Source organism: Caloenas nicobarica, chromosome 4, assembly GCF_036013445.1.
Source record: "Caloenas nicobarica isolate bCalNic1 chromosome 4, bCalNic1.hap1, whole genome shotgun sequence".
Taxonomy (NCBI): Eukaryota; Metazoa; Chordata; class Aves; order Columbiformes; family Columbidae; genus Caloenas; species Caloenas nicobarica.
In genome coordinates, this window is record NC_088248.1 from 69,995,091 (window position 1) to 70,022,496 (window position 27,406).

The 27,406-nt window shown below is 38.8% G+C and overlaps 1 protein-coding gene across 2 annotated transcripts in view; it reads left to right on the plus strand.

The window, feature by feature from the left end:
- Nucleotides 1-27,406, plus strand: part of ZFYVE28 (zinc finger FYVE-type containing 28) — a 77,019-nt gene that overhangs the window by 24,899 nt on the left and 24,714 nt on the right. Inside the window, exons 4-9 of one of the 2 annotated variants that reach the window (XM_065634331.1) lie at nt 41-130; nt 666-755; nt 3,065-3,166; nt 10,619-11,934; nt 19,139-19,167; nt 22,164-22,185. In XM_065634331.1, coding sequence (XP_065490403.1) covers nt 41-130; nt 666-755; nt 3,065-3,166; nt 10,619-11,934; nt 19,139-19,167; nt 22,164-22,185 — 1,649 coding nt within the window. Of the gene's footprint in view, nt 1-40; nt 131-665; nt 756-3,064; nt 3,167-10,618; nt 11,981-19,138; nt 19,168-21,795; nt 21,901-22,163; nt 22,186-27,406 lie in introns of both variants that reach the window. The other variant, XM_065634329.1, reaches the window with a different exon arrangement.

Genomic DNA, 27,406 nt, shown 5'->3' on the forward strand with positions numbered 1-27,406 from the left:
TGTGTAAAAATAATCGTACATTATTTCATAATCTCTCTAGTTATGTGTCGGCCATGGTACCCGTGAAGTCTCCAAAAGAATATTATGTGCAGCAAGAGGTAATCGTACTTTTCTGTGAAACTGTGGAGAGGTAAGCATTTTAGTTAAGTACTGTATTTTCATTTCTATGTTTACTTTCAGTCTGAGCTTTTGTAGAAATACTGTAACTATAGTCTTTAAGAAACATCATAAACAATGACTTTTCTTTAGTTTAGTTAGTTTAGGGGAGGTTGACCTAGAAGGTTATAGCAAGTTTTATTTGAAAATGAAACCAAATACTTTAACCTATTACTTTAAAATGTTTCATTGAAAAACTCTAAGCAGAAGTGGTTTTCTGTATCAAGCTGCAGCTTGGCATGAAACAGTAATTAAAGAGGGCAAGTGGCATAAAAATTATTTTGGTTTTGGATGGCTGTAAAAGCTTTAAGTGTTGAAAGTTGTTTTTTTTTTTTCTTTAAGCAGAGACTACAGCAGTCGGTTATGTGCATAGTGTTTTAGATTGTACAAAAATAGTTCATGAGTTAAATGCTATCCTGGCTTATAACATTTTTTTTTTTCAAATTTTTTGCAGTTTAAATTTATTCTTCAAGAGTTTGATCTCTTAATAATTTTATTTTTCTGCCTAGAGCCTTAAGGCTTGGATACCTCACTCAAGATATGATAGATGACTATGAACCAGCTTTAATGTTTACAATTCCAAGATTAGCCATTGTATGGTAAGTAATTTTTTTAACTACTCTCTTTATTGAAGATTTCAAAAACTTCGTTGAGAACTTCAGCTTATTTTCTTTCACCTGAATTTGCTTGTACTTTCTCTTTTTTTTTTTTTAATTCATGACCAGTTTCATGTGGACTATCAAAAGAAAAAAATAAAAGGTAGAACTCTAAATATAGAATGCAGGAGCCTGGAACAATTGATCAGTCATCCTCCAGAAAGAGTTTTAAAGATGACTGAAGAACATCAGTCTACAGAATGTCACGTTTTCAGAATTATTTTTTGAAAGCAGGTATTTTGTTACGCTCAAGGATACAAGTCTTGAAAACCAAAAATTTTCCATAGGAATTATGTATTTTTCTTAATGACTTTAGTTTCAAAAGGAATTGTCATGACAGACTGAGTCTATTGTGACCACTGAGTTAGGCTTAAATATTTTCCAAGGGAAGTATTAACATGTATAATGTATGTGTAGATTTGTGCCCTGTATTGACCACTCAAGACAACTGAATAAAAAGTTTTTTTACTTCATGCACTTTTTGCAATATTGAACAAATCAGATGCATTTTTCCTAATGCATTTTCATGATTTACTAAGACAGCAGTTTCTCTGGAGTAAAGCCAGCATATGTTTAATATTTTACTATTGTGAATGTTTTAAAGTTAGCTAATATAAGCAGCATAATTGAGGGAAATAAGAAACCTCAAATCCTGAGTGTAATACACTTCTCCTCAGGAAATCTCCGTGGCCCATTGTTCCTGTTAAATAGGATATTGTCTGTAACTGTTATTCTAAAAATAATAACAGTAATAATCTGATTATCAAAAAACAAGCGGAATGTGAGAACTCAGTTCGAAGCTGCTGAAAGATGCAATGAAGAAGAATAAATTATGACTAACTAGCAAACCAAGGCCCCTCTGGACAATACACCATGTCAGCCCCCAAATTACAAAGGGGGAGAGAGGGGCAGAAAAGACGTTTAACTACTCCTAAGTATCCAGTGATCTGCAAATAAGTCACTACCATGTGAAGTTCCGCCGAAAAACTAAACAATCCAGATGTGACGTTGTCTGGAAGAAATGCAGGCCTTTGGTTTGGACTGTGAAAGACGAAGCCTTTAAAGTCAAGCCAGATGCATCCCAAAGTTGCCATGGGGTCACTCAGTTCCTTAACGAGACTGATGGGTCTGGGGCAAGAAGTGCTGGATCCCCTCGGATCTGTAATAGCAAAGCTTTAAGGAACACCTTTCAGAGTCACTTTTGTCTACAGTTTGTTTTCAGACATGGGTTTACCATACACATTATACAGTGTATGTTGCCTGATATGTTCACATGTGAACCTGGAACCTGGTATGTTTAATCCCTGACACACAGACAGGTTTGAGCAGGAGTGGAGGAACTGTTGGGAATTCTACAGTGAAGTACATGGAGGCTTTCAGGATCATGAACTGACCTCTTTCCAGGGAAATTTCTACAAATGCTGAGTTGATTTAGAAGCATGGTATTATCGAAATGTATTTTATGTCATTTAGCAAATGTGTTTTCTTTTCTACCATGTGTTAGTATTGGATTGTATTTATAGAATCATAGAATAGTTTGGGTTGGAAGGGCCCTTCCAAGCCCATCCAGTGCCACCCCTGCCATGAGCAGGGACATCTGCACCAGCTCAGGTTGCTCAGAGCCCCGTCCAGCCTGGCCTGGGATGTCTCCAGGGATGGGGCATCCACCACCTCTCTGGCCAACCTGGGCCAGTGTTTCACCACCCTCAGTGTAAAAAAATTTTTTTCGTGTCTAGCCCAAATCTCCTCTCCTTTAGTTTAAAACCATCACCCCTTGTCCTGTTGTAACAGGCCCTGCTGAAAAGTCTGTCCCCATCTTTCTTCTAGGCCCCTTTTAAGTGCTGAAAGGAGCTCAAGAGTCAACTATCTTACCTAGAAATTATTTAGACTGGAAAGAAAAAGCCATTTGAAACCTCTCTCCAGTGGACTTTCTTCAACTTACTTGATAATCAGTTTATTCTTTTATTTTTTTTTACGGGTCAGCTGCAGCAATGATACAAATGTATGTTTTTTCCCTTATGCTTCCATTGCTTTTCCTCTTATGTTTCAGGGTGGGGGGGGGTTCTTTTTCTGTTGCATTAAATAGCATCAAATTCTAACTATGGGCGAATAAGACAAAAATAAGATAACAATGTGTAACGACTGTAGTTCTAATGTTTATGTACAGTTACGTTTAACTCCTTATTCAGTAGGTGTTCTATATAATGAAATTTTCATTTTTTTGTGTGTTCATGCATGTGTTTGAATTACAGTGGCCTTGTTGTCTATTCCGAGGGACCATTAAACTTGGACCATAAACCAGAAGATATGTCTGAACTCTTCAGGCCTTTTCACACATTGCTAAGAAAAATAAGGCAAGTAATAAAAGGTGGTTGTAACTGCTCCTCTTCTGAAGTAAAAATCAGAGGCTCAAAAAAACCACATCAATGCCTAGAAAAGTGTTTCTGTTTGCTGTGTTAACCATAAACTGCGTTCTCATCTCATTTGCCTGATAAACCCATGAAATACCTAAACGCAGTTGTTCATCTCGTGGGAGTTTTCTGAACTTTTCATTTCTGTGATACTTTCTCTCTGAATATCATTTTATTACATTTCAGATTGTCCTTATGGTTGGGTGATACCTGAAATACTGAAGCTGGAGTTTATTTTTGGGAGATCCTGTTTCTAATTAGCATCAATGTTTCTGTTTAACTGGGCTTATTACATTTTCTCAGTATGTTGTGATGCAATTCTTAGGTCATTCTTAATCTGATAGAAATGACTATCAGCTTTTCATATTGTGGATCTGCTTTTACAAGATGGGTCATTTTATATACATACACCTCTTTTCACAGTACTTCAGTCTTGGTAACCATTTGAGATGTAGAGTTTGGCTCAATTTAGGTATGAAGGGCATTAAAACATGTTTTTCTTAGTCTAGGTGTTTAGAAGACTCATCTGTAACTTTGGAGAAATGAAATTGTATCTTTAACGGATCTTTATATTCAGGTTTTTGTTTTCACCCTCAAGGTATTTTATCTGGGTATTAAAAGAACCTTTTCTAAATCTGTAAGCCATATTATTTTCTTAGAATTCAAATGTATATATCAACTGCAAATTTTGTTCCTAGGAGTCTCTAGAGGCAATTTGGCAGAAGTTTTCCTTTCATTTGTCCAATTTTCACCAGTTTATCGCCTTCCCTGTGTGTCATGATGACAGTTTGATGCAAGAATATTTTTCATATAGATAAGTTTATCTAGATTAATCTCCTCTACCTCTAAGTGAGGCATCTCCAGAGGGAAAATTCAAGCTCTGCCAGGGATGGTTCAGAGAGGAACCTATATCTGAAGTTAGCTTACACCAATATCCAGACCGCATCCTTTTGTGTCCCTTGAAGATTTCTGAGGATTTCTGTCTAGAAGTGATACAGTTTTATTTTTAGGTACATTATATTTATATTGAAATCTCAGAATTAAAATTTACAAACTGACTTTTTTTTTTAATTTGAGTGATTATGGTTTTATAAAATACTGAGTAAAGGAGAGCAACATGAATTGAGGAGCAAAAGCTAAGTTAAAGGGAGGTGGGGGGAAAGAACTTTAATGGTACTGAAAATTAAGAAGTCCGTGAAGTTTATGGTTAAAATATCTTATTCCCAATATATGGCCGTCACAGAAATGTTCACTGCAATTCCACTGGCTGACTAAAGCCAGAAAGAATATTTAAAAGCTAAATACTTCTCATAATCTCTTCTTTCTGCTTACTGCTTACATTTCACAACATGGAAAATGAAAATCAATGAAGTCAGTTTATCGCTTAGTCCATTTAATTTTCAGTTACTCTGAACTTAACGCTTGGGTTGAAAACACATTAGTAAAATGCATGTTTGTTCAACAACTACAGTTTTCAATGCAAACTTCAAAAAATGAGAATACTCTTTCAGAATATGATCACATCTCTGCAGTATCGTTGAATCACAGAATGTCCTGAGTTGGAAGGGACCCACCAAGGATCATCAAGTCCAACTCCTGTCCCTGCATGTGACAACCCCACAGTTCACACCATGTGTCTGAGGACATTGTCCAGTCTCTTCTTGAACACTGTCAGGCTTGGGGCTGTGACACCTCCCTGGGGAGCCTGTTCAGTGCTCCAGCACCCTCTGGGTGAAGAACCTTTTCCTGATGTCCAACTTGAACCTCCCCTGGCACATCTTCCTGACATTCCCTTGCATTCCGGTACATTCCTCCGTAAAGTTCTATAACTTTTTAGCCAACTTAATATTTTAATTCATGCAATAACACCAAATAGATGATTATTGTGTAGGACTACAGGTAATTTTTAAGATCCTAAAACGTTCCTCCTGTTGAAGGCAGCAATAAGCACTGTATTTATGTGGATCCACATAATTAAATCAGATCTAGCAGAGAAAAATATCTGTTGGCTAGGGAAATTTTTGGTTTCTTTTTGGTGGCTGGCAACTTTGAAAACAATCGAGATTGTGGAGACTGAGCAAATGCAGTAAGATAAGGATTCTTGTTAAGATTTTGATAAGGTTGAGCAGCACATGATGACTTTGAATGCTTTAATGCCTAAGCAAGGTTCTTGTGTTGATTTTTATTTTAGATATAAAACATCAGCATTGGTATTTTATACATCTACCAATGCATGATTATATAGTAGTGTTATCTCTGTTCCTCTTAAACTGAGATATTTGAACCGTTTCTACCAAACTACTGTGATCTGCCTAGTAAGTATCCAAAGCCATATCATCTGCTATATGCATAGATATTTAACTTGGATGTCTGTAACACTGAACATTCTTAAGATAAAATATTACCTATATTATATATATATTTGAGGCTGCTACATGGAGATTTTCAGATGTGAGCAAACTTGGGATTTTGCAGTACTGCTTAATTCTGCCCTGTTTCCAGAGCCCTCTGCTTGCCCGGTGCTTGTTTCTGGACCATTACAGTTGACGGGAGGGTCCTGATGAGTTTTGGTGGCGCAGAATCAAGCAGGCTGCAGATCGAGTGGTGCAGAATCAGAGGATCAGACCATTTCAAGTACACCAAAACCCTTCTGTATCATTTAGAAATCGTATGTGGTGTACCTGTTGTCAGTGTGTTAAAGAATGTGGGGAGGCTTGTGAAACTCATTTGCTTTTATAGTCTGCATAGTGATTGAGGGGAAACTGGTTAGTTTTTCAAAGGTGGCTATGTTTAGAACTCTGAGTTGATTTAAAAGTTTTGCAGTAAAGGAGTACCAGTGATATTTGTGGTGTGTCAGTGTTGGATTCTCAGCGCTGATGTGTCAGAGTGGATCTGTGGTCTTTGCTGTGCTGAGCTCAGCTCAGCACCACAGAAGCAGGAGGGTGCAAATTTCATTCCTGTACCTGCATTGTGTTCTTGTGGCAGCAGCTCCATAAAGACAGCTGGTGATGCTCTGTTCAGAGCATGAACTGAGGCACAGGCTGGCAATAAGAATGATGCCATTCTCCGAAAACAGACAATTTAAAATTCTAGTTGGAACAGGAGCAAAGTAAATGAAGGAAACTTGGAGAATGTGCAAAATCAGTGCATCTGGGTGTTTGTCCTCTATCCAGCCAAATTTGTCTTTAAATGGACATTTAGCCTCAGATCTTTGAAGAAGTAATTTCTGCACCCTGGATATTAGCAGCAGAGTAAAATTATGTTTATCTGTTTTGCAATAGGCATAGTAAATTTCCACTACTGCTTGTAACGAGCAGAGTACAGCTGAAGAACTTTGTTTTTCTGCAGATGGTTGTAGCCGCTGGAAGAAAAACATTCCTCATGTTTTCAAGGCTAGATTGCCTTCCTGTGATACTGTGCCAAAAAGAGTAAAAGCAGGTGAAGCCTCAACCTGCACCCTTTTTAAATTCAGCATTCTCTGAAGCCTCTGTGAGCAGAAAGCTCACCACTGCTGCCGGGGTGGGTTGCAGAACCTCTCTTTACCTGCAGCTTCTGAATAATGGAAGCAGAGGGGAAAATTCTTTTTTCCGTAAGAGCACAGCGCTTGCTTGGATCCAATGATGAGTTACAGATGCTTCAGCAGAAAGGAAATTCATCGTGGAAGTAGCTACAGCTTAATTAAACCTTATGGTTTAATAATGACGCCTGATGTTTAGCTTTAAACTTTCAGTAGTGAGATTTAACATTTCTTTCTGTACACTGGCAGATATTAATTTTATTGCCAATAGCTACATAGGCATTTTAAAACATGCGATGTTCCTAATGTTGGCAGTGAATCCTGTGTAATCTCATATACAGTGTATCAAAAAAGTACCTGTTGATCAAAGATTTGTCACCTTGCAAGGATACTTGTATTTAACACAGCCCAGTGAGTCTGGGGTTTTTATATGCAGAGAAGTGAAGTTAATTGTCTGAACCTCTTTTAGAACAAGCTGTATTTGTTAATAGCAAAATTTCTGGTGTTTGACTTGGGAAAATGAGCGTATTTCCTTTGAATTTAAAGCAGGATTAGTTCTCTACTGAAATAACAGGTCTGGTGGACTAGTGCATGTAATAGGACTGATTCTGTATCACAACTCTTGCAAGGCAGTGTCGATCTGACTCACCTAAAAAGACATGAGGACTGTCAACTGATTTCATTATTTTTTTTTTTTCTAAATCAAGCTTTATTTACCTCTCCTCAAAACTGCACACAATTCTTACATTTTGAGGTGGCGTTGTTGACAGAAGCAAAGAGTTCGTTACTCAAGTCAATGAAGATAGCCAGTGTGAAGTTAATACGTATTTCTAGCACTTGCTTTTCAGTGCAATGTGTGAAACCCCTATGGGGCAGATCTGAGGAGTCGGGGGCTCTGGGCACCCAGACATCCAGGCGTCCTGGGTGCTGCTCTGGGATGTTCTGGAGACTGAATAAAACCCCAGACTAGATGCTAAAAGACAGAAGATTCAGTCTTATATTTTCCCTGGGCCTATTTCATTCCTGGTTATTCTGATCAGCTTGAATGGAATGCCAATTCCTTTGATTGTTGCTAGTATAGTCTATATTTGTAGGATTGCTAGTTCTTGTGTTTTGAGAAGAGGGTTTGGCTGTGGTGTATGGAGGAGCGTAGCTGATGTTTAAGCAGTTGACTGTTGAGCAGTTCCTGACACACACGTTTTCATCTGTGCAAGAAGAGTTCTCTGAGGACTGCTGAGCACACAGATGCCGCCTTGGTTCAGAAATCCCTGAGCCAGAGGCTGATGGAAGCCAGTGGGATGCACTGGGCAGAGATCCCAGAGGGCTTGTCCTGTTCTTATGCTCAGCCTTAGAACCTACTGCAGAGACAGGCTTCCCTACTTGATGGACGCTGGCCTGACACAGAAATATTGTACAGAATCATAGAATAGTTTGGGTTGGAAGGGACCTTCAGAGCTCCCCCAGTGCCCCCCCTGCCATGAGCAGGGACATCTGCACCAGCTCAGGTTGCTCAGAGCCCCGTCCAGCCCGGCCTGGGATGTCTCCAGGGATGGGGCATCCACCACCTCTCTGGGCAACCTGGGCCAGGCTCTCACCACCCTCACCGTAAAACATTTCTTCCTCATGTCTAGCCCGAATCTCTTCTCCTTTAGTTTAAAACCATCACCCCTTGTCCTATTGCAACAGGCCCTGCTGAAAAGTCTGTCCCCATCTTTCTTCTAGGCCCCGTTTAAGTGCTGAAAGCCTGCAATAAGGTTTCCCTGGAGCCTTCTCCAGGCTTAAGTTTTAATATCTTTGCAAAGGCGACGGTCAAGCTTAAACCTTTCACTGTTGCATTTGCTTACTCTGTGTTTTTTTTAAATTTAAAAAAACCCAACTTTTTGTAGTCCCACATTACTTTGTTTCTACTTATAAAATCCTACATCACAGCATTTCTGTAAAAATTGACAAACTCAAAATTCATAATACAAAGCCTCACGGCAAAATTTCTTTTATTCTATGTTGTTATTGATTATATTGGTGTAATTCTTTCAAAAATAAACAACTATTTGAATGTTGACCTTAAAACTTAAAACATTCTCTGTCATTTTGTTTTGATGGTGATATTAAAATGCTTGATCTCTTACAGACACTGATTACTGTTTAAATAAAAGATCTGAGTAAAGAGATGGTATCATTACATACTGTTTAGACAAAAGAAATAAATGTACAGGTCTTTTAAAATGTTCTAGTGTGCCACATATAACTTTATGAGGTAAGTGGCTGTATCAAAGGTTGCCCGTTTCCCTTTCTTACTCATTTGACTGAAAAAATTGTCAAACTTCAGACTTGAAGATGCGTATGGAATGATACAAAGAAATCCTGACTTCTCCATTAGGGAATGTGGAAACAAGTGAAAAAGGGGGGATAAAATGGTGCAATTGTTCTTATGGGTACTTCTTCCATAGGCTTAGAATTTTTTTCAGGGTCATATAACTCTCATATAAAAACATGATTTTTTTTTTTTTTTTTAATAAAGATGTTAATTGTATTGTATGTACATAACCATAAAAATGTATATTCTATACTTATCCTGACTTAAGTGTGCTTATCTAAACTATTATATTTTTTCTAAATTGTAGAGTAGCTGCTAAACAAGTCAGATACCAGTGATATATTTTTTGGGCAATTTGATCTTTTAGTGATAGTACTTGGAAAAAGATTTGGTGTTTGAGTTAACAAGAATGCAAGCCATTGCCTGGAAATCAAGATGTGAGATGCATTGAATGTGTCTTTTGGGGTTTTTTTGGTCCTCTTGTTTAGACTGAAGTTACTCCTTTAAGGGAATTAATTTATTATTATTATTGTTGTTGTTATGCCAGCTGCATGTCACCTGCTAGCCAATAATTTCTAAACACATGAAGAATAATGAACTCCTAGCCTCTATTTAAGCAGAAGGTCTTCCTTTTCGCATACATTCATTTATGCTAAAATATACTTGCTGATCTTCGAAAATGTTGACAGCAGTTCTTGACAGAGGATATTTTTATATGTGGTTTCTAATTGAGAGGCATATTGTAAATCAAATTCAGACCTAAAATTAAGTGCTGCTATGTCTATGCGTTTGTTTTAAGGTTATAAAGCACTTACGCATAACTGCCTCAAATAGCAGTTTGCTTTTAGATGCTCATCGTCCTAAACTGCAATACTGAGGATGCTTGATAACATTGGGGATGTTACGTGTCTCTAGAAAACATAGTTTAGTAAATACCTAAACGTTTGCTTTTAGGCCTGCCTGATTCTTAACATCACGCAGAAGCTCAGCTCCCTAAGGACTGAGTTACATGTTTGAGGCAGGAGAGACCCGACTCCCAATCCTTGTTTCAGTGAACAGGCTTCCCAGACATCAGCGTTGCATAAGCTATGCTGCAATTTTTAATGAGTTCTTTTTGTCTGACAATATAATGGTGTGAAACTGCGGTACTCTTTTGCAGAATAATTTTAAGAATCTAGTACGAAGGATGGCGGATTGGTTTGCTAAGCAAAGTCAAATTTGTGAATTAAAAAATTGACAATATATCTAATGTGGGTAATGCTGTCACAATAAGTAGGTGGGGAGGGGTAAAGATCCGTTTTTGCGTGTGATTTCATTTATTTTGGGCCTTCAGTGCAAGGATGTAAATAATTTGGTGCCCTGAATATGCATGAGTAATCTCAAATTCAGGAATCAGCAATCACGTGCTCTGAATATCAATGCCAAGTGCACCTTGAGTTACAGCTGAAAGTTCTCTGTGCCCCCGAATTTCCTTACTAATAGCAAAAGCTTTTTTAAAAACTGTAACGTCAGTGCCTCCTGTGATTGTAAATGCAAAATGACGTGTGTGTTCCTTCATTTTCAGGGATCTACTTCAGACATTAACAGAGGATGAACTTCACACACTGGAACGTAACCTCTGCATCTCTCAAGATGTGGACTTTCCTGTCAGAGCAGACCCTGAAGTACCCTCTGTCATTACACCGGGCATAACTGCGACCTTGCCTGCTAAGCAGCTTTCGGGAAAAGCTGAAAACACGGAGGCTGAGCTGGCTTGTTCTATGCAGTACGATGAACAGGAGCTGGAGCAGCTGAATAGGATGGTACACAGAGTCGGAGACGAAATGTCTTCTCTGCTTTCCCCTCCAAGCATCTGTCAGTCTCCAGCTCACAGACCTAGCGTGAGAAATAGTTCTAGCACAGAAGCTTCACCAACAAGACACCATCTTGACAATTTAACTGATGAAGAGGACAGAGTGTTTTTCATGGATGACCTAGATGGAGCAGGAGAAGCTCTTGCTGGGTTGGATTCAGTAAGTGATACTTTTGCTTGGGTGAATAACCCTTGCCACGATTCAAAACAGAACCTGCAATATCGAGATGCTTTGTTGTATGAGAACGGCCATCAGGCAGAGGAAACTTTGCTTTTGAAAGATGCTGGAAGTGACTTAAGCAATAATAACAATATTGAAGATAGCAAACAGATGTCTGGCATCTCAGTTCAGAATTCATGCAGCTGTCTAGAAGGTCCGGACTCACAGTTATACCTCAATGGCTGGGATGCATACGCTGATGATGCAGAAATGGCAGAAGTGATAGCTCACAGGACAGGGGGAATGAAAATATCTGCTACTGTAATATTCAATCCTAAATCTCCCTCTAGCTCAGAATCCCCAGTAACAACTCCAGAAGCTGCTATTAGTTGTGTTCCTGGATCTGCTAATCCATTACCAAATGAGGAGGATGAATCCCATAAACTGAGTATAGCTGCCACAAACTGTCTAATTAATTCCTGTGTGTGTTGTGGCAGCTGTGAAGACAGCAGGGAGGACAGTGTTAAAGGTTTGAAGACTAAACATTCTGCAGGAGGTGTTGTAAATGCTTCATATACGTTAGTAAAGTCCAAGGAAATGGACCGTGTAGATAACGTGGACAATTCAGTCCCTGCACAGGAAACATTAAGACCTGAAACTTCTGCTTTGTTAGCAGAAAGAGATTTTGGCAGAGAAGAGCAAAAACTGCCTGTCTCCTCTAAGTGCCTGGCACATTCCTCAGGTTCACAGGTAGGAGCAGAAAATGACTCACAAGGAGAAGCAGAAAGCATCTCAAATCAGCAGAAGAAGTGGGAGAAGAGAAAACAACTATGTGAGAAAAAACAGGACAACAATGAAGATGCTCATAGTGAAAGGACAGCCAAGGAAGATGTAAAGTCAAGATCTAGTTCAAGGTAAGAGCAACTCAAGGTTTTGGTCATAACGTGCATGTAGATAAATTCCTGTATCCTTGTATTGATTGGTGTATAATTAATGTTGATTTTAAAGAAAATAGTGTGTTGCAGGGTCAAGGAATTTTTCAATTTAAATTTTTTAATGCAAGAAGCTTTTTATTGGAGTTCATCAGCTTTTTTGGAAAACATTCAGAGAACACCAGAGTTTTAATCATATGATGTCTCTGTATCATTGAAATCAAGGACGCTAATCTCACCAGTTTAACGTAACAAAAAGTGTATTGCTACTAAACATTACCTGGGTCATTATCTCCGTCGTACTCCGCTGTTTTGCAGAAAAAGTGTGTCTGGCAGAGACTAAAAAGTTAACTTCTGCATCAGTGCACGGGATTAAATTGGGATCTAAATATGTTACCTTAGCTTCATTTGAGAGATCTGATCACATTGCCTGTGGGCACAAGTGTATTTGTGAGTGTCTAAGGCTGAAGGAGCCTAATAGAGTGCAGGAGCAGCTTTTAAACCTATTGGACCATTTCAGCCAAAGCTGATAGAAGAATAGAGGTCATGGATTAAGGTTCTACACAATGACAGTAAGGAGCTAGAGAACACGGAGAGACCATAATAATAGCTGTATTAAAGAAAATGCTCTGCTTCAGCTTCACTTGGATTAGACATTAGGGATCCTACACACATCAGTAGGAAACCAGGTTTCATTTTGCTGTACTACTTAGAGGATAACCTGTTTTGTAGTGAGTAATGCCTTCAGTGCCCTGAAGTATTAATATCATAAGGCAGAGGGAAGAAATTAACTACAAGTTATTGTTGTTTTCTGTATTTCTGTGACAGCTTTCTTCCTATGTGCCTCAGTGTGTCAGTATGTGGAAATGGTGTGTGTGACGTAAGATCTGTTTCTGTGATACGTGTATAGAGTTCAGGATCACGCAGTGGGGGTAGCTTGAACCACGAAGCATTACCACAATATAAAGGCTACAGAAATAAGCATTCGTTTAATAATATGCCAATTGAATTATGAAATATTTTACTGGTAGTAGAAACAGAATCAAGAGTTCTTTGGGACGGTGTTTATTCCCCTTAGAGGTAAAACACAACTTACTGTGCGCAAAACTTCACTTTTGAGAAGGTCATTTTATCTTCCTCGTTATTCTGAGTATTTGAGAACTTAAGCTTGCACGTATGATCATATTCAAGGCCTTGCAAGAGAAATTTAGTGGGCTTCATTTTAAGAAGTAATTCACAAATCCCTTTGACATTTCATGCTTTTATAACACTTCAAGTGGGATATTGCTTACAAGTAATTATGTTTAATTACAATGTCCTGATAAATCATACGTTGTTTACAAAACTCAGACAATTTGCCTGCTAATTTTTGACTTGGGGGTGGTATTAAGTGAAATTTGTGAGAGCAAGACTACAAAATATAATAGAATTATATATATACATATATATGTATATATAAAAAAAATATATAAAAGCTTCTTTTTCAGCCTCCCATGGTTTGTGTATGTAATGACCTCCTGTCCAGCCTCTGTTAATATTGTGTAGAAACTTTGTATGAGAATTGTCCTTTTACAGAGTTCTGCAGGTCTGCGTTCCTCTGTGTTCTCTTGTTTGGTTCCTGCCTGGCCTCTCCAGCTGGTTGTCACTTTGTAGACCTCAGTCACACAGTGCCTACATGGTGGCTTTTTTAAGGTTGCAAAAGTCACAGCGTACTTCGTCATTCTTTGTCCAGAAGTTGTCCACAGCTTTGATAATTCCTTTTGTCTTTCTCTGAATTTTTTCCAACTATACTATTTCCTCTTAGTGATAAGTGAATCAGAACTACACTTACTGCAGATAGGAGCAAACCATGGATTTGCGCAGTGGCGTAATTATTTTCTGATGTTTTCCCGGTGGCTCCCAATATTTGCCTTCGGATTTTTTTGCCAAGTGGTGCGCTGATGTTTTTTTGAAGTTGTTTGCCAAAGCCCCAAGATCCTGCTTGTGAGCTCAGAGGCTGTCATTCTGGATCTGATGCTAAAGTTGTTCTCCCTGTGTTTACCAGTTGAATCTCACCTTGCTGTTCTATTACCTGTTATTCAGACTTTAGGAGTCTATGCAGTTGTTCAGTCTGCTCTTGTTATTATTATTAGTATTCTGAATAATTTTGCACTGGTAGCAACCTTTCAGACATCATTGCTCTCCCCATTTTTGCAGATTGTACCTGAAAACAAAACCCCCAGGGTCCTAAAGAACTTCAGTGGTGACATCCTGCTCTCCAGAGAAGTGGTTGTTTAACAGCTCCTCCTTATTTATGGTTAAGAATTACTTATCCCTTTTTAGCCCCTTCCTCCTATGCTACAGCTCCTTTGTTTTCTTAAAAGTCTTTAGCGAGGTCTTTTGACAGAAGCTGCTTGGAAATCCAGAGGCTGCCAGCCGAATCACCGTTCATCACAAGCTTCTTGACTCCCTCAGACTGGAGCTCCCAAGAGGTTCCCTCTGCAGAAACCACGTTACTTCTTCCCCAGCAGACCTTCCCATTATTGTCTACCTATTTTTGCTTTTGATATATTCTGTTATGTTGCTCGATATGAACATCAGGCTCACAGAACTAGAGCTGTTTGCATCCCCTTGGAGTCCTTTTTCTTTTTAGATTGCCACCTTTAAACTCCAGGCATCAAGGAGGTTTTAAATGAGAGGTTAATAATTCATCTGATTCGTTCTTGCATTCTCCTAAAACTCTTGAGTGAATATGTTTGAACATTTTGTTGACAAGTTAGTGGGTTTTGTTGGTTTTCACTATAGCCTCTTCCACAGTTACTATGTCAATTACATCTAATTCTCTATATTCATTATGGAGACTACAGTACATCTGTTATTGATTAGCAAATGTTCCATCTTTGCAGAAGTGGAGAAATAGGGATGGAGGTATTTTGTTACTGGATTGTTGCTCCTTTATTTGGAAATGTTCTCATATTAACTCCTTCAGTATGTTCTGTGACACACAGAGATGCTCGGAGTCTACTGAGGACTAGATTTAAAAATTAGATGCGCGTAGATCCTTAGTTTTCTCATATATCTAAATATAGATTTGGTTTTTGCCTCTGAATCACTAGTCATGTTATCGGTAAAAGAGATAATCCAGTTACAAAACAGAACTTTGTGGACCTTTTCTTACTCACGCTGCCTGGGCGGTGACTAATCGTTGCTTTTCAATGATATTTTTAAATTTGAAGATCACATTAGGCTTCTGTGCCTGCTCCCTATTACATGCTTGTGAATGCCAACTTAACCATAGGGGAAATGTTGGAGACAGTAGATTATTTTCAGAATGATGGATCCATTAGCTAGAACAATAAGCAATCTAATGCATGTGGCATAGCTGCAGGATATGCTCATTCATCAAATCTATAAATGTAGTTACTTTCTAGCTAGTGCATGTCACCAACTAAGTGAAGAAAATTTTCTTTCCCCTGTGTGAATCAAGCAGCTGTCAAATGTGTACGTTATGACACAAACTGTTTCTCTTAGTAAATCAGTTCTTATACTATGCAATATGACATTATTTATAGGTATCATTTCAATGATCCAGTCAAGTTTACTGTAATTAATCCATTCAGTCTGAAACAGCTGAGACTTCAGGCTTCTCTATCTAGCCTCAACGTTCAGTGGAGTTTAAAATACGGATTTAATGCTTTTCTGCTTAAGGTTTGGGTATTGACATCTTTACAACTTTGGTTTTTAAGTCCTAGCTGATGTTATGTCTTTCTCCATTATTTTCATCTAAGTATCTCAAAAGCCCCAAAGGCACCGGCAGTCCTGGGCAGCAGCATTAACGAGATGCAAATGTGAGAAGAGCACCAGCCAAGATCCAGTCAGTACCTGGTCTGCTGTAGGGACGGTGTGAGAAGTGAAGGCTGTCGTGTAGCAAAACCAACTGTTAAACAGGGGAAATAATATAAGAATAGTACAGAAGGTGATAAAACTATCACAAAGCAGCATTTGGTGTTCTGGGGGTAAAAAAGGACATAACACCAAACCCAATATTTAGATCTGTCTCTAGTAATCCCTCTTTTTTTAACTGGAAGCAAGTTATACGGATTTTTTTAAATGCTCATTCTGTCATAGTATTCTGCTGGCTTTTTCCAAAGAGAAAATTACAGAGCGATGCTCATGTTTGTTTTGTTTTGGAAATACTTGGCTTTGTGTTCTTTCCAGAGTTGAAGAGTCCTTGTGAAACTGCTAGTTATTCTGCATGTTTTATGAAGTTTGACAGCTTGTTTTGTGTTGTCACGCAATGTTCGTGTTTGCAGGTTTAGTCTTAAATACCTGGTCCTGTTGGATGTTTGTTTATCTACATACTGACCTTAAAACAGTTCTGATATAAAAAAGGATTCTTAAGTGTAGTTCCTCTCTGCTGCACGTCTGTTATGTCTAGCTTAAATTATACTTTTTTTTTTCTTTGCCATTTTCCTTGATCTATTTAGTTAGTGTACTCTTGCTGAAGCCTTTCAGAGCCTGAGAACTGGCAAAAAACTGAAACTGATAGTGAGGAGAACTTCTTATCTTCACACTTTCTGCAAGCTCTGGCTGTGGCCATTGGCTGTTAGATGCTGTTTGTGTTTATTTGTGGGGGCTTAAAAAATAGAACATTTTGCCATATGATTTTGCAGTGTAAGGAGGAGGAATGAGGCATCCTTGGAGAAGCATGTTTTGCTGTTTGCTGAACTGTATAGCAATTCTAGAATATGATGAATAATTTATTCTTCTCCAGCTTGGTATTCAAGTTGTCTCATTTCTTAGTGTTGCAATTCTGTAGTCTAAAATTGTATATAGTGTAATAAATTCCAAATTTTATTTCCTCAGCATATTAAAACGACTTTGTAAAAATATGAACACCTGTTCTATACCGTTGGTTTCTAATTTTGATTTTTCTGCTTGTATTTTATTTTGTTCACTCCTTAGTATCATGTGACGTGTGCACATTTTCAGTACAGCAACTCTAAGTCATTCCACAGATTCACAGAATGTTGGGGATTGGAAGGGACCTCGAAAGATCAGCTAGTCCATTCCACCTTTATAAATACATAGAAAAAAGCATTTGTATTTTGGGGATGGCTAGCATTTACGTGCTAGCCCACACAAAAACCCCACACAAATTATCTTTCTAGCTTGTCTTTTGCTTTGTAGCATTTGATTCTATAAATGCTCCTGTATCAAAACTAGATTAACTGATATTGCAATGCAAATTAACTTGATTCAATGTCTTAAATGCATGTTTTCCCTATAATATTCCCATCACAGTAAGACTTAAGAAAATTCTGTGTCTACGTGACAAAGTTGCCTTTTCCATACAAATTTAAGGACAGCTTTGGATGTTCATGTAAACAAAAACGTGTCTGCTTAGTGTATTTTCACTGGCTATTCAGGAGTAAGAAAACATCATCATCAAGAAGGAACTGGTAGTTGATTTAGAACAAAAAAATCATCCTTTCAGCTGCAAAACTTCGGTCAAGCCGTCTTTTCACTGGCTGCTGATTGAAATACCTCAGTTCCCTGGCTGGTATTCTGTTTCTTTGTGCAACTGGCCAAATTCAGATTCAATATAAATGATCTTTTTTTTCAATCCCTCCTCCCCTCCTTCTTTTTAACAACACAAGTCTCAAATTACAAGTGGCAGAGTTTGACCTTGGCCGTTGGACACTGATTTTGTGCGGTATCTCATAACGTGGCTGCTGTTATGAAGCCTTAGTGTGCAAATAAAAGGTGTCAGTGGTTTATTCCAGCTTCTTTTACTAGGCCCATATATCAAATTCAGCAATGGTGAACTGTATTAACTCTTAACATACAGATTCCTGAAATGAGTCTAGTAGGCAAAACAGAATTTTACAAGCCACTTATTTGAGTGGGTTTGATGTAGCTGACACATGAGGCTTTGGAGTTAACTCTCATGTTGTGAGATAGGAAAGATCTGTCCAATTAACTAATGCAACATGGAATGTACTTGTAACTCAAGTAATAACATTCATGGAGAAACCATCCCCTGAAACAACCAGAGGTTTAATTAAATGCGAGAGGCTGGAAATGCATTCCAGTAGAAAAGAGCACACAAACCAGGATGAAAGTGGCTTTCAGTTTGGTTTTTACTTAGAACAGTTACAAAAAATGGCCAACAGTTTTAAATAAATGGTTTGCTAGTTCAGTCTGCCAGTATCCATTGAAAAGAGGCAGCCACGTCACCCCGTGTCACTTGCTCTGTTGCCTCAAATCTTTATTCTGTATTTTTATCAGAAGTGCTGAAGAATTTCTATTTTGATGAGCATGGATGCTGGTTTTATCCTGTGCTAGAATGTAATTTTTAAAATAGCACTGTAGGTGTTTAAGACTTCACAAATGAAACAAACTTTTGCCACCTTACGCAGTTTTAAAAGTCCTGTGAATCCTGGTCCAACGTGGCATTAATTTCAAATGAACATGGGATGCGGTGAAGTTTGGGTTGCCCGTGGGCCGGTACGGGAAGAGTTAGCTGCTCTCGGGTACAGAGCGCATCTGTATGCACATACCTTCTCCTCTCATAATTGCGCTAATGAGCGCGCGTGCTGAGCTACCATCAGCTGATAACAGGAACCGTGAGCTGGGAAAAGCAGGTCAGTTCACCTCAGGATCTACCAGCGTCTTAGAAAAGCTGAGCGAGTCTTCAAGCAGACTCTAAGGAGAAGAAAATCCTGCAAACAGGTATCCTGAGAAGGAGTGCAGTGAGTATGTCAGGTGTCTTTTTTTGTTTGTGGGTTGTTTTGTTTTTCTTTAAAGCTATTTATTATAATACTGAGAAGGTATAAAACAGAGTTATCTTTATCAGATTCCCATTTCTTGGTACTAAATAAACACAGAATTTCTTATCTGAAGAGTTACAGTCTGAATATGAACCAGAAATAAACATTGTAAATAATAAATATTATTTCTGGTACAAAAATTCAATCCGTGTTGGTACACAAGTGAGAAAAATGTTTACACATTGTAATTGTCTAAACTACACATCCTTTATTACAACAAACTAACGTCTGAGAGCCCGATTTGTGTCAAGTGTGTCCAAACAGTTTGCGTTGCCAAATGCTGACCGAGCAGATGGATATCTAATGTCTGATCCTGAAATCAGCGGAGGGCTCAGCGTGGCCAGGCTTGTGCACCGAGTGAAAGGTGGAGTAGTGGCAAAGGAAGGCATTTGTGAAGCAGTTCAGAATGGCAAATGGTGTGAAGAGAAGGCTCGACAAGAGATAGCAGAGCTGATGAGAAGAAATTCTCTTGATAGCGACTGGTTAGAGGTGAGAGGGTTCAAATGAGGGGATAAAAAGTCTGGAGAAGAGGTACAGGGTATGGTCAGAGAATGTGTGAAGATGAAAATAACGATAGCATTGAGAGCTTTCACAATGTAGGCTGGTTGTGGGCCGTCATGTTCAGGTTGCTCATCAGGTTTACTTACCATCAAGGTCCAGCACTTTGTGCAGCCGTTATCATTTTGCGTAGGAGGCTTGGGCTGTGCACTCCACAAAATTAGCTCAAGTTAGAAAGTAATTTTATGACTTGGGACAGTGTTGACAATAAATATCCACTCTTAATAGAGAGATGGTATTTAGGGTGGTGGTTTGTTTGGTTTATGTTTTAGCCTAGAGCGTTTAACTCCCCCCAGAATATGAGACATTTGAGTTCTTGGGAAAAATGTTAACCGTTTGGATTGTGCATAAGAGCTGAAAACCTCAAATTCTTTAAAGCAAAACAAAACAAAAAAACTAGAAAACCAGAATGTAAGAAAATTTAATTTAAGTTCTTAAATAGTTTCATTCTTTTTTTTCATATACCATTGGTAACTGAGATATTTTGACTGGATTTCAAATATGTGGGGCAGAGCTTCACAGAAAGCACTGAAAGACAGCGAACCTGACATCTTTCAGAAAAAGTTTTACTACCAAAATCAGCTGGCAGGATTGTGTGCTGGAGAAATCTGGGAATGGTGGGGAGGTGAGAGAAAATAAAAGGTGCTGAGTTTGCTACTTGCTCTTGTTTCCTGGTTCCTTTCTTCTGAACAATAAATTTAATCTTTGCAAGGCAGCTTCTCCTGTTCAATCATGCTGTGAAATCGCATGCTAATGGTTTTTAATATCATTTAGCTGCCATAAAACAGATACTACAAGTACGTTTTAGTAGCATGACCACATTGTAAGATTGCATGGGTAAAGGTGATGAGCTATAAAAGAGGAAGCCTTTGTTTAAATGCATATATCTCTTCATAATGAGCAGAATTAGCAAGGGAAATTATATAAAAGGAATGGAAGTTAAATAGATTTTTGTTCAAGTCTGATAAAATTATTTTCCAGTTGTGACTGCACTCTTTCCAACGAGACCATAGTACACTTGGGATTTATTTTCAAATTGGCAGTCAAAAATGAGGAACATGAAGGGGTACGTTTTCCAAGAGATTAGTGGGAGGTATGCAAACAAATCCTATTATTTCTTAGTGGGATTAGAGCACATACCTTCCATACACTGCTTTGAAGAATTCCCCTTAAGCATTCTTCCAGACTGCTAGCTGCAAAAATAGCTACAATAGTAAATTTGGTAGAAGAAAATAATTTGGAACCTAACTGGTTTGAATATGTACCCTGCACACGCCTACGAATCAAAACAACATTAAAAAATCTGCTAGTAATTGTGGAGAAGTAAGGTAAAATAAACCTGACCTATATAATTACATCTCTTTTAACTGAAGATATTTCATAGGTTTCTCTCTATATTGTCCAAAGATTTCTGTTGACTGAACATTTGAGTCCAGCAGGCTCGAATGATTCTTCTGCACTGCCTGGAGCCAATACAGCTTTGATACCTCTGCTCAAGATCGCATATTTTCTTATCTAGTATAATTTAATTTTTTTCAGCTTGTGGAATATCTTGCAGTTGAGCAGTAAATTGTTACTGAAACAAAAAATTAGTCTTTCCAAGATAGTTCTATAGTCCTCGTGAAAGTATTTTTAATATTCTAATGCTATTTATGTAGATAATGTGATGTAAGATGCAAAACAAAGTGTTATTTAAAAGTTTTTCATTAGCCCGGGGATGCCAGATACAAGTTGTGTACCATTCATTTAAATCTTTCATATCCTTCTACTTAGTAGCCAGTGGATTTCCTCTAACGAAGCGTTGGCTGTTTGCCCTGGGCTGCTCCTTCCTGCTCATCTGGTGGTTTAAAGCACAAAATTAGGGGTGCATGTACGGCAGTTATAGGGACCAAGTAAATTTAAGGATAGGTGTATTTTCATCTCCGCTAAAGACTCAGCTTTGTGCTTTCTCATAGGCTTTTTCCTTCCCTTTGGGAGGAAACTTGGATCAAACTTGTCAAGATATTTCAGAAAATTTTGCAGCTAATTGTTTAGAGTGTCTCAGCCTGAAACATGCAGTGACTTTATGAACTTTCTGTTTTGTTGTATTTTTGCTATAACGTTAAACCACACTTGGCAGCATGGGCACGCTATTCCTCCTATACCCCATGAAAATGTAAGATCCTCGGTTCTTTCCTGAATGTTGTATCTGTATGGCATGAATTAAATTGAAGGTTTTTATAAGATGTGCACCCACTGAATTTGCGAAATTGTCTGTCCTGTCATGAGGAAAACAGAATAGGTTTGTGTATCATTTTCTCAAGAGCAAAAACTGCCAGTTGACTCTTATTTCTGTATAATCCATGACAAGCCATGAGTTATCACAGTGCTCTGTTTTTCACCCTTGTTCGCTTCAGCAGTTCATTTTGTTTCCGTATGTTTTTTCAGTTCTCAGGATGGCTTACGTGATTCCCCCCTCAGCTCCATCTCCAGCAGTGACTATGAGAGTGTTTCTGTCACTACATGTAGTGTCTCCAGCATATACGCTCTGAGGTAATAACATCGCTTCGCAGTCAGATTTGACAAATGGTATTGGGTAATGCTTGGTTAAAAACTTTCATTGAATTAACAATCAAGTGACAGCAACACTTCTGAGGATTCTTCCTTTTGAACAAACAGCAGGTGCTTTTTTCTTCTTTTTTCTCAGTTTTCTTCAGTGCTGTGGCAATTGAGAGGCAACTAATTACAGAAAAGTTTTAATGCATACAGCAATGAATTATGTATGTCAATGATCTCCAATTTATTTGTCCGTAGAGCATTTATTCGGAGAGGCTTCAGGTTTTAGCTTGAAAAGGATCAAACGTTTCTCTTAGCTGTGTCTTGGCTTTCTAGACAACCTATTTTTTCCATTTTGTTTCACCTAGTAAAATGAGGTAGTAAAATGAGGGGAGAATTCCAGTTAACAATAATTTAACTTCCATAGTGTTGTTGGCCAAAACTGGTAAGAATGCTGGTTTATATCCTCACCTTCTAAAATTGTATGAGAGTGTTAACTTAAGTTTTGTTCGGAGCACTTAATGGCAATAATAGAGGAATAAAGTTAAGGGCAGAAAAAATGTAACTAAAGCAGAAATATGAGTTCTTTGCTTCTTTCAGTGTTTGCATGACATATGTACGTGATGTATTGCATACATTGTATGCAGTAACATTTCTACTCTGCTATGGGCAGATTGAAATACCACTAGTTCAGTTGAGGTAGATCTTCTTCCACTGCTTCTTGTCCTCCCTTTTTCATCCATTTATTTCTACCCAGCACTTCATTTGAACTTCAGAAATTCCAAATTTTGTCTAGGTTTGGGGATAGAAAGAGGGAGTAAACTGTCTTTTCTAATAGCGATAGAGGAAATAGTACATATAATAGGGGGCTTTTTAAAAAATGTGCCCATCTTTAGGGTCAATTTTTTTAGAGTTTCATATTTTTAAGATAAGAGCAGAAAAATGCAACTAAAACTGTTTTTCAGGGTTTTAGTCTGGAAATACATTTCCATTTGACTGTTCTTCAAACGGAACCCAATTTACCTGCATGCAATGGTTGCCCTCTTCTAAATACTCTATCCATCCAAGACTGTTTCACACAGGCCTGGCTGAACGGACAGTAGAAGTAACCAGTTATTCTTCAGGAAATATGCCATTTTAGTGTACTTAGTTTTTTGCTTTTTTCATTAACAATAATTACAAATTTAAATGTAACATTTGCGATATTTTCTGAAAAATAATTAGCCTAACAAAATTCCTGAAATGCATTTATTTGGCCTTTCAACCTCCCGTGAGTCTTAATCAATTCCTTGGTGCTGTTAGATAAAAAATACTGAGGCTGAAAGTCCTCTTGTCAGATTGCAGAGTGTTTTGGAGATTCTGCTCTGGTAGCAAATCCAGCTTAGCCAGAACAGCACAGAGTGGTGAATGAACTACTAGTGTCTTAAATAGCACAGACTGAATGGATTTTAAACAATGAAGTATTGTATGTGTGGAATTCATATGTATATATATACATATATACACATTTGTTTTCCAAATGGAGAACCAGGGAGAAAATTCCCCACTCTTTGATCCCAAAGTGCTGTTCAACCCATGGGTTGTTGATGCCATTTTCATCTTTATTGGTAGGAAAAAGCTGTAAGGACTGTGGGAACCATTTGGGACCCGTTAAAGTAGGCGGCTTCAAATCAGCCTGTGATTTGCTGCCTTAAACTTTTTCCATCATCAACCAGTGCTGTATAATTTTTTGAGCTATATTCATCCCACCTAATTTTAGGCACCAAACTGATACACTTACATTAGTTTTGCTGCTGTAGGTTCCCTATTTAGTCAATGCAGAAAAGTGGTAACCTCAATTAAGCGTGTAATTTGTTGAAATGCATCTGGCCATAGATTTTCATTCTTAAATCAGAACTGTGATTGCATACTTTGATTACTGACTGTGCACACACAGTAATTTGAAAAACATTTTAAAACCTTGCTCAAGATTTCTAGAGCACAAATTGGAAAAAAAGGTATAGAGGGCTTCTCAAATGGTTTTGCTAAGGAAAAGTTGATTGTTTCATTGGCACCTGATCTGTGTAGAAGGTTCTTCCTCTAGTCTCAGAGATCTGATGGTCAAGAAATTGAATGTTCAGCTCAGTTTGGAAGATGATCTTTTGCAAAATGTTCATTAAGCAGTATCCAGACATGAGGTGCCCGTATCAGTAGTGAATTTTCTCAGCAGAGAATAAATGTATTCCCTGTATTTCAAAAGGTTGCAGAGAAACTGTGGTTTTATGCAGACTTGCAAGAATATGTGGACTTTTTTTGTGACATCAGTGTGACTGTGGAATAATCCTGCTGACTTCAGTGAAAATGAGATGCTTATAACTACAGCAGGGAAGTGGCAATTGGTCCATCGTTTGTATTATAATAGCTCCAGGAAACAATGCACGAGTTTTTCCTTTTTAATGGCTTATTTTTCATAAATGTCGTTTTTAGAGCCATTTTTAATATAACTATAACTTACTCAATTGTAAATAGGCTGCTAATAAAAATACACTGCTGGAATCTTACCCATTTCCTTGTTGGAAGTAGTTGAGTCAGTAGCTTTTAAAAATAAACTATTTGCAGGAGTTTGTCCGTCAGCTTTCAACCTACATTAGAATTGTTGGGCAAAACCCTCAGAGAGCCATTAATTTGGAAACCTAAGTGAAGGCTATTCAAAAGCTAACAGAATGAGATGACTTGATATGCCGAAAGCCAAGAAGTTTGGAGTTTTTGGAGTAAGGCAGTGCAAGGGAAGCTTGAATACAGATTCATCAGTATTTCTTCATTTGCCTGCCTAATGTACATGCTAAAGCCTACTTCTTCATTTAAAGTTTATGATGAGCCAATAAATGATGACTTTAAACATAATAACTTTTAAACTAACCGTAATGATACAACACATGCCTTCTCTGGTCAGCAGTCACTTTTTTAAAGATATGTCATTGTGGCTTAAATATTGGTGGGTTTGGGTATTTCTTTCTACAGTTTTAGGCATTTACAAAAACCAGTGGTAAGGTTTTAGTCTCTTGCCTCCTTTCATAGACTGTAAATACCTAAAGTGTCGTGTGACTCAACCCTCTGCCCAAAAAGCAAGACTCTGCTAGCAATTAGAGTGGGATATTTATCTGACTATTTCTGTTGGAATATCTGTATTTGCGTACATGTGGGCAGAGCCCAAGGTCTTGCTGGATATAGTTGAAGGCTATCACTTTATTGTGTATTTTGAGTATATCCCTGTTAGTGTAAACACATGTGAAACAAGGCGGAGAAGATGATCATAGTGTATGAATGAGAGAGATGAAATTTTGATTACCTGGTTCAGCAACAGAGGGTGCTTTGCAGGAGACTGAAGCCACCTCGCCAGTCAGGTTGCAGAACCACAGAACAGCCCAGGTTGGAAGGAACCTTGAAAGATCGTCTGGTCCAACCTGTCACGGGAAAGGGAACCTAGATAAGATCAAGCACCCTGTCCAGCTGCATCTTGAAAACCTGCAGTGATGAGGAATCTACCACATCCCTGGGGAGGTTGTTCCAGTGATTGTTTCTTCTCATTGTAAAAAAATTACTGTGTTGAGATAAAACCTCTCCCAGTGCAGTTTGCACCCATTGCCCCTTGTTTTCTCCACACAGCTCCTCGTGAAGAGAGCCTCCATCCTCTTTGTAGCTGCCCTTGAAGGTACTGGGATGGGATAAGGTCTCATCCAAGCGTTTTTTTCTCCAGGAAGAAAAGACCTAAGTCCTTCAGTCTTTCTTTATATGGCAGGTTCTCCAGCCTTTGATCATCTTCGTGGCCCTCCTTTGGGCCCTCTCCAGTCTCTCTGCATCTTTCTTGATTTGTGGGGACCAGAACTGGACCCAGTACTCCAGGTGTGGTCTGACAAGCGCTCAGTAGAGTAGGATGATCACATCTCTTATCTCTGCTAGTAATGGCCCCGTGCATGCAGCCCAGGATCCAGTTTGCCTTCATTGCTGCAAGGGTGTACCGCTAACTCCTGCTCAGCTTGGTGTCCACCAGGACCCCCAGGTCCCTTTCAGCTCTTTGATTCTGCTGTTCCAGTGCAGGACCTTGTCTCTGTTAAACCCCACACTGGCTCTGCTGGCCCACTCTTCCAGCCTGCCCAGGTCACTGGGTAAGGTGACCTTCCCTTCTGACGCGTCCACCTCACCACCCGCTGTGGTGTCATTAGCAGCCTTGGTGATGGTGCTCTCAATCCCATTGTCCAGATCATTTCTGAAGATGTTGAACAGCGTGAGGCCCAGCGTCAGTCCCTGGAGGATCCCATCTATGACAGGCTGCCAGCTTGAGTAACAGCCATTGACCACCACCCTTGGAGTGGAGCCTGGGAGCCAGTTTCTTGCCCATCTCACAGACCAAGCCAAGTTCTTCTGGGTGGCTGGTTTCTTACAAAGCCAGGTTTTGCTCTGGGTTTTACCATCAGTAGACTTCAGCACCTCGAAGAGGATGCAAGAAGGAAAAATAACTTGGGACTGTGAATTATAGTAGGAGAATTCAGATCTTCTGTCTCGCGGTCCACAGCTATCCACTCATCTGTGCTATTAAAGCCACAGCACAGAGTACATGCCCACAAGTTTTAATAAAGCGATCGCAACTACCCCGAGGATCTTGTAGATGACAGTTTTGAGGACAACAAATGTGTTAGCAACGTGTTTTAACTGATGTGTCACGCTCTGCTTGATCAGCTTTGTCTCCAGATCTTCTCTCTTGTAGTTTTACTGTGGTTAACCTGGTCAGGTTATACTTGTTTAAGCTACACAAAATGACAGATTAATTCTGCATTAATGTTGGGTACTGTCACTCTTGGTTTGATCAGTGCATTACTGTGGATGTACTTTCCCTTTTTTTCTGTAGAGCTTTTCTTTATGGAAAGGTGGCTCGTAACCAGAAAAAGGCTGGTGATAATAGCTTTATGTGCTGGAATCACAGAAATAAAGAGCTCAGCCAGAAGAGCTGTGGGAAGTGAAAAGGATTTATACCTTGAGCAAATCAGAATGACTTCTACAATAGGTGCTATTCCTGCCTAATTGTTTTGAACTGCGAACTGCCTGTGTGTGTTTTGGGCACCGTGAGGCTGGGCTGTTTCATACAGCTCTGTCACTCAAGCAGTGCGAGGGCAATTAATACGCATATTAATACAGTTATAAACGGGCTGCTGTGTACAGTATTCTTGCTTTGCTGCTAAATCCCTTGTCCCAACAGCCAGCTGAGCAGCACCAGCAAAACTAAAATGCCGGCGTTGATGAGGTCTGTCAGCTTTTGCTTATGATTTTAGTCAGAGAGACATATGTGACTGAAGCAGATGTCTGTAGCTTTTCACCACCAGGACTCTTCTGGATGTGTTTCATGCCTATCTTGTTCTTCACGCTGCAAGAAAAAAAAAAAAAAATCCGACCTCCAAATGTTGCGGCATTTTCTAAGCTGTAGCATTCCCTTTTAGGAAATTCCACAAGGTATTTTGGGGTATATTAT